The sequence below is a fragment of the Megascapheus bottae genome, chromosome 8 (assembly GCF_031878675.1).
Source record: "Megascapheus bottae isolate mThoBot1 chromosome 8, mThoBot2.hap1, whole genome shotgun sequence".
Lineage (NCBI taxonomy): Eukaryota > Metazoa > Chordata > Mammalia > Rodentia > Geomyidae > Megascapheus > Megascapheus bottae.
The window spans coordinates 17979113-17990219 of NC_143516.1; the positions used below are offsets into that span (position 1 = coordinate 17979113).

Here is an 11107-nt window from a genome sequence, read left to right on the forward strand (position 1 = left end):
GAAATGTAATGTTACAAACCATCCATGATCTCTAAGAAGAGCCAAAGGATTATTTCCAGCTTGGTCAGGTGATCTTCCTCTTAATACACTCCATTTTCCCCCCTTGTTTTTAATAACAGCATTCCATTGCTGCCTCTGATTCAATCAACCAATATAACTCAGGATGAGCCACAACCCCCAACCCCTACACACACACACACACACACACACACACACACACACACACACACACACACACAGAGTCTAATTTTGTTATACCAACTCAACCATTTCCCATCCAGTTTCCATGTAATTTGTTGGGATCTTTGTAGAGTCTCTGCCCTTTTGTTCTTCTTGAACATGATCTTGTTTTTCTCTCATTAAAGTCATTGGGTTTTTCTTCTGCCTTGCAATAGACTTCATCTAGCTCAGAACCAATGCAAATGTCATTTAGACTTAAAGTCCTGGACTACTACAATGGCACTTAGCTAAAAAGAGTTTGCATATGAGCTGTGTCTTCACCCCTCCAAATTCCTATGCTGAAGTGCTAAGCCCCAGTACCTCAGAATGTAACTGTATTTGGAGATAACTGTCTTCAAAGGTTACATTAGAGCAGGTCCTAATCTAATCTAGTTAGTGTCTTTATAAGAAGAGGAAGTACATACCCACAAGGAACACCAGGCATTCCTGCACACAGAAGAAATACCACATGAACACAACAAAGAAGACAACTAAATCCAACGAGGGAGGCCTCAGAAGAAAGAAGAACCATCCATCTTGGAGGTGTAGCCTCCAAAATTATAAGAAGATACATTTCTTTTGTTTGTCATCTAGCCTAATTTGGTATGGCAATGCTAGCAAACTAGCCCATGGAGGCTCCTTCCACTATTACAGAAAAGGCTATGGGAAGGAACAAATAAGCCAGAAGAGGTGAGAGAGGAAGAGCTGGGCAAAACACCCTGGAAACACCAAGGTAGCCGGAATACTTTCCATCTGAGAGACCCAGGAAAAGCTTGAGAGAAGGGAAGGGTTCTGAGTTTGGCCTTCAAGTCTGGACAAAATTCCAGCTATGGGCAGGAGAGATGAAAAGAGATGGTAATGCAAGTAGATGGGATCCTGAGGCTGAACAAGGTTCGTGCTACATCCACCATCCCTGTGACAACACCCTCGAGGTCATAAGCTGAGGATGAGGCTGGTGGTTTGCAAAACTAACTAATCACCATGACCAACTGGGAAGCTTTAAAACCAACAACAACACAAAGAAAAGAAAATGCCAGGACCACCATGTAGGTTGGCAGTAGAGCTTTGTCTAGCCTGGGTATGGTCCTGCAGCTGATTTCTAGAACCACAAAAAAAGTAAAACACACAGCTCTTCAGGTCCAACTCCAACCTGCTGAATCAGGAGCTTCAACGATGACCCCAGAAGCTTTATATTAAGCAAATGATGACATGCTAGCTTGCCAACATTATCTTAATATAAACACTACCCTGGCCTCCACATAATCATGGCTCAACTTTTTTTTATTATTAAATGAGAAAATATATGCAGAAGTCAATTAGGAGTATCGTAACGATTTCAATGATTTTGTGTTCTGTTCATTAGAACTGAACTCTTGAGTTTAGAAACGATGTGCATGTATTCTTTCGGCATTGTGTTTTCAGCATGCAGGCAGTATCATGTAGCTTAAGCGCTTATGCCTCTCTTCATCACAAGTTCATAGCATCTCTGGCTCTCCTACTGCCTCCCTATTTCTCTTCCTCTTGGTATGCCTTTCTTTGTTTTCTGAAAAACTCCTTGAAACTCAAAACTCCTCCTTATTGAGAATTAAGTGGGGGTGATTTAGGGGATATACAAAACAAGGTCTTAGAGCTCTTCCTCTTGTCACGTGACACAAGCAAACCACCCAATGATAGGAGACATGGAACATATTTCCTCATAAGCCCTCAGAACCAACCCAGTCACATAAGTAGGAGCTCTTTGAATACCTGCTTTGGATTTGAGCTCTTCCGTTGGTCTTTTTAGTTCAAGTATTATGTAGTTTTATTTATTTGTTTTTATTTATGGTACTGGTACTAGGGCTTGCACTCAGGGCCTCATGTTCTTGCTTGGTTTTTTTCTCCTCAAGGGTAGTGCTCTATCACTTGAGCAACACTTTCATTTCTGGCTTTCTACTGGTTAACTGGAGATAAGAGACTCATGGACTTTGTTCCCCAAACTGGCTTTGAACTGTAATCCTCAGATCTTGGCCTCCTAGGATTATAGGCCTGAGCCACCAGCATGGAAAGATCTGCACAGTTCAGGTTTTAGCTAAAGCTGAATATTAACCTTTCAAATTTTTATGTCACTTACTTTTTATTTCACCACTAGAAAGCTTCTTCCATTTCTGAGCAATCTATGACTCTGGGGTGAGCCAACTTCTAAACAGAGGACAACTTGGGCTCAAATAAATTTCAGGTATAATGCGCACAGCAATGAGTAACTGTGCTGTTGTCTTGTTTTGTTTTGTCACCTGAGATCAGAATTCAGTACTTGGTACTTTCACTCGTTGGCTGGCACTCTACCAACTAAATCAAATCATCAATCCCAGAGCAACTATTCTTTACCACTGGATTTTTCTGCCCCACCCATGAAAGTACTCTCCAGAAAATATTCCCCTCCTTCACACTTGAATTCTAAATACTCACACACTCATCACTAAGTTTCACTCATTAATCCATCCATTCATCCATCCATTCATCCATCCATCCATCCATCTAGCCATCCATTCATTCATCCATCCATTGTCAGTGAAAGCCTGCCACATGCCAAGACTGGTTTCAGACCTGGAATGATGAAACAGACTGAGCTCCTGCTCTCAGAAAGCTGCTATCTATCTTGAAAGAGGGTAAAGTTGTCCATTTATGTTGTAATGTGTCAGGTGGGACAAACCCTAAAGAGAAAGCGAAGAAGGACACACTAATGAAGAAAGACCCTGTCCTTTAGGGAGGACACTGAGGAAGATGCATCTGGGAAGAGTTCCAAAGAGTGTCTATCCTGAGTCTCTTCAGAGCTGTGACGATTGAATTGTATCTCCCTGAAACAATATGATGTTATTCCAAACACTAGTATTTCAGAATGTGCTTTAGATCAAGTTAAAATGAGGTCTTGGCCTGCACTGTAGCTCAAGGGCAAGTTCTATGTCCTGGGTTCAATCTCCAGTACCAAAAAAGAAAAGAAAAAACAAAATAAAGCCAAAGAGTTCCATAGTACTGGCATTAATCCAATACAACTGGTATCCTTGTGAATAAGTTAATAAAGAAAAGGAAGGGGTGCTGGAAGTGGACATGGAGACACACATAGAAGGGGAAAATGCCATCTGAGTGAATATATCAAAGTGGCAAACACTGCCAGCCAAACTGCCAAGCAATACAAAAGTTATGGAACACAGCTTTGGCATCACAGCCTTCAGAATCAGCTCGGTGATCTTGTACTTTTTACCTCTAGAACTGTGAGACAATTTTCATTGTTGAAGCAGATTATTTTGTTATGTCAATCCTGGCAAACCAACCAGCACTGAGTATCAGAGGCAAACACCTCCTCCCTCTCTCCCCTGCCCCCAAGGATGACAGGACAAACTTCTGATTACAAGGGGCTTCTGAGCTGGACTTTGGGTCTCCAGTCCTTTTTTTTTTTTTTTTTTTTTTTTCAAGCCACGCTCAATATCATGGTGCAATACTATCTCACAGACTTACAAGCTTGCAACTGGCCCCTTCAGGTCCCAGCCCAGTTTTTCTCAGCTTTGAGATGACCAAGTCTCAATGTGTTTATCTGGTTTTCTTATCTTTGCATTGTTAACTCCTTGACCAGGCATTTTCCACCTCTAATCCTAGTGGTCAAATTTTTCTTCTTTCATCCTCAACGTAGTCACCACATCCACTGGAAGCCTCCCTGCCCACCCAAAAAAAAAATAGGCACTGGTGTCCCTGCAGGGAACTGGAGGAAGCCCTGGCATGAAAGTTCTTGTCCTGACATTCATCACAGAGTGTCCAAGGCCTGTTTATCTGACTCCTCCTGTTGACCATGTGCTCCTATCTTGTTTGTATCTCCAGGCACTAAGAAAATTCCTGGCACTTGGGAACACCTACAGGATAGACCAGAATAAATGAACAAAGCATGCCAGGTTGCAACCTGCTGGTCCCTGAAAGTATTCCTTCCCCCATCCCCTTTAAGGGGTGGGGGATGGGCGGGTGACCTTTCCAGAGATTTCTCAATATGTACGAAGCACTGGAACTGGATGGTGCTGCTGTGTCTTTCTTTCATGGTTGCAAGAAGAATTTAGACATTGAAAAGCTGTTCCTTGTGTCGCAAGACACTGCAGCATAAGAAAGGGAAGTAAACAACCTATCCAGCAATTTTTGAATAGAGGTGAACTAATATTTTAGAATCTTAATTTTAAAAGGGGGGGAGGAGGCCCTTCAGGCCTCTTCCTAGCCTCTGATTGTCCACGTGCACAGGTCTGACCTATAGATAAAGGTGGTGTACAACAGAATAGGAAATGGTTGTAACCAAGTCACCCAACGAGGCCTCTTCTCAAGTCTCCAGAAAGTAAATATTTTTGAGGTTTCGAATTATTTGCATGTATGGTTATACATGGCAAAGAGCTGGAAAAAGGAGAGGACGGCAGAGAAAAGTGTGTGGGGGGGGTTGTCACGGTATTTTTCCCTAGGGAAAGGGGTTTAACTAGATTTAGACACAGGAGTAACAGATGAAAATAATCAGGATTGGGTGTCTTCTGCGAATTACTGAATGGAGTAATGCATCTGAATTTCCAGTCCTTCCCGAAGACTTATGCCCTAAAAGAGAGAACAAGAAAAACAGGGGCGGGGAGGGGGGAGGGCGGGGGCGGGGGAAGAGGGGAGGGGAGACGACTGCTCTCTGCAACAGGAAGTCTTCAATGGCTATCGAGTTCAGAAGAAACCGCTCAGCCCCGAAGTCCTCCTCCTTGCGAGCGAGCACTGAACGCGGATTTCTTTTTTTTTTTTTTTTCTTTTTAGCCACATAAAGAGCGATCTAAAAGCTCCGGAGCCAGACTCCTCCGCACGGTGTTGGGGAAACAACTCGGCTAGCCCCAGTGAGAAAGCCAGCCCTGCTCCCAGCTCCGGCTGGGTGGTGGCCCAGGCGAGTGTTAGGGGGTTTTATTTGCAAGTCAATGAGCCAAATGGGCGAGCTGGCTGTGCGGCGTTCGGCAGGCCAGGTTATTATTATCGCCTATTGCTCCACTGAACAATTTCACTGAAAAGAAAGAGCCCCAGCAGTGTGAGTGTGTGTGAGTGTGCGCGCGCGCGCGTGTGTGCGCACACACGGTGCCATACGGGACGTGCCGCTACGCGCCCACCTTCAGAACGACTTTATTTACCCAGCGATTACCATGTTATCTATTCGTTTCCCTTTTCCAGCAACCAGCAGCAGCCTTCCCCAGCCCTCGAATTTCTTAATTACAAACCCGTTTGCTTCTTTAAAGAAAAAGAAAGCGGAAAAAAAAAAAACCGTCAGGCAGAGCCCAGGGGGAGGTTGTGCAAGTTTGCACACACACACACACACACACACACACACACACACCACCACCACCACCACCACCACCCAGATCCAGGGCAGCAGCAGAAGAAAAGTAACTGTGTATGTGCAAAAAGGTGGATCTGGGGACGAGGATCGCTGAGTTTGTTTACAGAGCACAGACGCCTCAGCTCGGATGCCAAAGCTACCAAGAGCTGCAAATGCAAACTTAGTAGAAGCACACGTACCCCGGGAGCGCAGAGCCGGCCCCAAAATGTGGACCGGATCTCCCGGCGCGGGAATGGAGGCCGCCGGGCCTCCACAGCACGCTCCACCTGCCGCTCCCAGCCCCGAGCTCCCAGCCTGGAGAGGAGGGGAGGGGCGGGCGGGCGGGGGGGGGGGGAGAATCCGTCTACACGCAGAATAATCTGCATTCGGGTTTATTGGCCGCCCCTAGGAAAGCACAAAGAGTAGTGCCCGGGAAAGCTCGCGGGGGGGTGGGGGGGACGGGGAGAGGGGGTGCGCATTATTTGTCTTAAGGGCTTTTTCCACGCATCCTAGGCAGGCCTTTGCAACGTCTAGGAAGCAGAGTGGAACTCTGCAGGGCGGGAGGCGATGAGCGAACCCCCTTTTCCTGTAGAGGGCAGGCTAGAATGCTGGGCGAACCGAGGGTGAGAACGGGGGTGGGGAGAGTAAATGGGGGGAGGGCTGGGAGACCAGAACAGAGAGGAGACCGGAGAGTTCTCCGCGGGCTGCCTCCGCTAGCCAGAGGATCTAACCACCACCACCACCACCACCATCACCCGCTCCCCACCCCCTTGCTTTCCGCAGCGTTTCCAGGCGAGGAGACCCGCCTGCGGGCGCCGCCGGGCGGCTCCGGGCGCGCAGCCTCTCTGCGCACGTGCAGCCGGCGGCCGCGCGGGGACGCCGCAGCTCCGGGACCCGGTCCGCGCCGCCGGGATCCGCGTGTTGGCACCACCCGCCGGGGCGGCGTTGGCTCCGCCCTTCCCGAGATCCCTTATATTAACTGTGGCCCGAGCCCCGAGAAACACAGCTCATTGTTGGCAGCTGCCGGGCGGTCCTGCGGAGCGAGCGAGCTGGAGAGAGAGAGCGAGCGAGCGGGCAAGAGAGAGCCGAGGGGGAATCAAAGGGGACGGCGGGGACTCGTCTGCCAGGACTGGGCTCCCCCATCGCCGCCGTGAGCTCCCGGCTCGCCAGCGAGGGCTCGGCCCCCCACACCTATGCGCTGCTGAGCCGGTCCTGGACCCGTCGATTCCGCCCTCGGTCTTCGGAGCAGAAATCGCCAAGACGGAAGGTGAGCGCGCGGCGGCTGCAGCGGCCGGGCAGGCGGGCGGGAGGGCGCAGCTACGCCGGGGCCGCTGCCAGCGCCGTCCTCCGAGCAGGGCAGGGTTTGCCCGGAGGAAGAGCGCGAGGCGGAGCCGGGGAATAACAACAGGATGTGCAACAACAGGATGAGGAGGGCTGGTTTCGTGCCTGAAGTTCGCGGCCGGGCTCAGGGGCACTTCCTTTATTAGGCCACTTCGGGGAACACCAGGGGGGAGGAGGAGGAAGAGGAGAAGGAGGTGAAGGGGTGGGCGCGGGTTGTCCCCTCCCCACACCCTGATCGCAGCGCCCGACTCTGCCCCGGCTGGCGGGTCCGCTAAGATGGCCAGCCCGGGTGGGATCCAGGACCGAGGGGAGACGGGGAGGGCGGGCGGGAGGGGCGGCGTGCAAGCCAGCCGCCCGGTGGCAAGTGTGGAGGTGCCGGGAGAGAGGGTGGAGGGAAAAAGTGGGGTGCGCTGGGGTGGGCGACACGTGTGGCGCGCGGGTCTCAGCAGCCTCTGCCTTTTCTCGCCCCCCCCTCCTACCTTCCCCTCCACCCCCCCTCCTCTCCGCCCCGCCTTCCACTTTCAGGACTGGAAATGGCAGACCATATGATGGCCCTGAACCACGGGCGCTTCCCGGACGGCTCGGCGGGGCTGCACCACCACCCGGCCCACCGCATGAGCCTGGGGCAGTTCCCGAACCCGCACCACCAGCACCAGCAGCCGCCGCAGCCGCAGCAGCAGCAGCAGCAGCAGCCGCCGCCGCAGGCGGCGCCCCAGCACGCCTTCAACGCCCTGATGGGCGAGCACCTCCACTACGGCGCGGGCGGCCTGAGCGCCGGCGGCGGCGGCGGCATCCGGCACGCCATGGGGCCGGGGACGGTGAACGCGGGGCACCCGGCCGGCGCGCTGGCCCCCGCCGCCAGGTTTAACAACTCCCAGTTCCTGGGCCCCCCGGTGGCCAGCCAGGGCGGCTCGCTGCCCGCCAGCATGCAACTGCAGAAGCTCAACAACCAGTATTTCAACCACCACCCCTACCCCCACAACTACATGCCGGATCTGCACCCCGCCGCCGGCCACCAGATGAACGGGACCAACCAGCACTTCCGAGATTGCAACCCTAAGCACGGCGGCGGCGGCGCCCCCGGCGGCTCGGGCGGCAGCGCCACCCCCGGGGGCTCCGGCGGCGGCGCGGGCGGCGCGGGCAGCGGCAGCGGCGCGGGCGGCGGCGGAGGTGGCAGCGCCATGCCCGCCTCGGTGGCCCACGTCCCCGCGGCGATGCTGCCGCCCAATGTCATAGACACTGATTTCATCGACGAGGAAGTGCTCATGTCCTTAGTAATAGAGATGGGCTTGGACCGCATCAAGGAGCTGCCCGAACTCTGGCTGGGGCAGAACGAGTTTGATTTTATGACGGACTTCGTGTGCAAGCAGCAGCCCAGTAGAGTAAGCTGCTGACTGGGGTGGAAAGAAACCAAACCTTCCCCCACCCCAACCCCCTCCACTCCTCCCCATTCCTACCCCTACTTCTGAGGTGTGAATTAAGGAAAAAAAAAAATCAAGAAAAAAGCAAAAAAAAAAAAAAGGCAAAAAAAAAATAAAAGAAAACCCACCCCCAAACCAAACAAACACAAAAACAAAAAAACAAAAAAAGGAAAAAAAACGGAAATCATTCCCTTAGACACAGTATCTCACTTTTCAGATCCTGAAAGGTTTGAGAACTTGGAAACAAAGTAAACTATAAACTTGTACAAATTGGTTTTAAAAAGAAATCGCTGCCACTTTTTTTTTCCTCCTTGTTTTTGTTTCGTTTTTGTAGCCTTGCCATTGACTTCCCTGATGTAGTTGAAATATCTCTTAGCTAACTTGGGTCTCTCTCTCTCTCTCTCTCTCTCTCTCTCTGTTTTTTTTTTTAATGGTTGTTGTTGTTTGTTTTGACTTCTCATTTCCTCACTTCCTCCAGTGCTCAACTGTTAGATATTAACCTTGGCAAACTGCTTAATCTTGTGGATTTTTGTACATGGTCTCAAATGACTGAGCTGCATTCAGACTTACAAGGGAAAGGAAAAAAAATAAATTGCATTTAGTGGGTTGCATGAACTTTTGAAGAGCAGATATTACTGCACAAACTGCCATCTCGCTTCGTTTTTTTAACTATGCATTTGAGTACAGACTTTAAAAATAATAATATGCGAAACTGGAAGATTAAACAGATGTGGGTCAAACCATTCTGGATCAGGAAAAGTCATACTGTTGTTCACGTTCAAGTTGGCTGCCCCCTTCACCCCCACCCCCATATGTACAGAATAGTAGGGTGTGGAATGTAGTCAGAGGCAAACATTTCACAGATTTTTATTTTGTTTCTGTCTTCAACATTTTTGACACTGTGCTAATAGTTATATTCAGTACATGAAAAGATACTACTGTGTTGAAAGCTTTTTAGGAAATTTTGACAGTATTTTTGTACAAAACATTTTTTTGAAAAAATACTTGTTAATTTATTCTATTTTAATTTGCCAATGTCAATAAAAAGTTAAGAAACACTTTTTTTTTGTTTTCTAGCTGTCATTTGGGGGTGGTTTTTCTCTTGAGTGGCTTTGTTTGTTGCTTGTTTTGGTGGTGGTTTTGTTTTTCTGTCTTTAAGTTGAACACTTTGACAGCTGAGCGGAAGCATTCCAAAGGCTAAGTTACAGGACACTAAAACAGGTCAACATGAGCTTAAGGGGGAGAGCAGGATTTAGTATAATTGGTATAATGCTTCATTGTTACCATTGTAAAATGCCTCTTGGTGTGCTTTCATCAAAAGCTTGCAGAGTTGTCAACATGCTTTTTTTTAAAAAAAAATTGCCATCTTATCCCAATATATTCCAGTGACAAAGGTTTGAAGGTTTGCGATACTACACATTATAAATGTCCTCTTCATGGGGGTGGAGGAGAAATCAAGTGTTTCTGGTTATACCTGATTCAACTACTGAAAGGAGCTAGACTGGAATAATATACCAAGTGATTGATGGGGGTGGTATTAAATATAAATCTACTTTATCTCTTGTGGCGAATTTTATTTCTCATCCAAAGTGCTAAGGATAGGCACACATTTGCTAGCTCCATCTCTTGAGATGGAGCTTCTGTCTGGTTTATAGTTCTAAAAGGAAGAGGGGGCAGAATTCCACCTTGAGGCTGTCTAGTTCTGTAATATTTAAAATTTCCTCAGCAAGGTTGATTCAAAGATCAGATTACTGTTCCTTCTTCAAGCCTGCCCTGTTACCCAGAAGGCTGAGGGCTTTTTTTTTGTTTTTGTTTTTGGTTTTTTTTGCTGTGACATGCATTATATTCAAAGCCCATGGGAGAAGATGATTTTAATATTCCCTAGAGGAGTTCTCAAAGGGACCCCAAGTACCGAGAGCTGGATGGGAAGTTTGCCTCAGACTCAAGCAAGGGGAAAAAAAGGTAATATTGTTAAGATCTCAAATTATTCCTGGTGGAAGGAGAAGGAAATCTATTCGGTGTCTCCTTTCCTGTTTACATGGCTTATCTCCTAAGAAGATATACTGCCTTCTACTTAACCTACTTGGGGGAGTAAAAAAAAAAAAAAAAAACACGTACATTGAGGACAATGGTTAAAAGAATGTTATAGATTCAGAGTCTCATCTTAAATCCCATACTTTATCATAAATCAGGAAAGACTGGGTCTATCCAATTATTCTATTAGATCTAGCACCAAGGCTGATGTAAGTATAATTCATATCTACATTCTATAGGTAAGATATGTACAAGTCAGGATATGTACTCCACTGGTCTTGCTTGTTTTTACACTCCTGTCATTGACATTTTCTTATTAAAAATTATGTACTTTGAGAATACATTGACTCACCCAAAACTTGGTTCACCCCATTAAACACACAATGCACACACTTCCCCATTAATGGTTAAAGCTGAAGTTTTCTTCAACTAACATTTCTGTACTGAATATGTAATCCATAGTAAATGTTTCAAGCTAAGCATTTTCACCCAATTTTTCTGTCCCTTTTTCTTATTTTTTCTCCTAGAAGCTCAAATGGGGGGAGGGAGTGTATATATATGATGTTTGCATACATATTAAGAGAACAATGTTCTTTTCACCTGTGCCACAAAGAAAGAAAGCTACTACTATGGAAGGCTTTTTTTTTCTTTTTGCATAAAGAAAAAAAGCAAAGAATTGTCTGATGCCACCCTTAACCATTTATTCTGCCAGGGAAAAAGCCACAACACCTGCTCTGTTGCTGCTGCAACA

At 47.9% G+C, this 11107-nt stretch overlaps 1 protein-coding gene across 1 annotated transcript; it reads left to right on the top strand.

Moving 5' to 3' along the window:
- The first annotated feature begins 6571 nt into the window (after window positions 1–6571).
- On the top strand, window positions 6572–8937 carry Cited2 (Cbp/p300 interacting transactivator with ED-rich tail 2). Its single transcript, XM_090338025.1, has 2 exons — window positions 6572–6827; window positions 7427–8937. The coding sequence occupies exon 2, from the start codon at window positions 7435–7437 to the stop codon at window positions 8293–8295; it is 861 nt and encodes a 286-aa protein (XP_090194151.1). The 5' UTR covers window positions 6572–6827; window positions 7427–7434; the 3' UTR covers window positions 8296–8937.
- Window positions 8938–11107: the final 2170 nt, after the last annotated feature.

What these genes read in the sequence shown, in the direction of transcription:
- Cited2 (XM_090338025.1), top strand. Translation starts at nt 7,435, where the DNA reads ATGGCAGACCATATGATGGCCCTGAACCACGGGCGCTTCCCGGACGGC.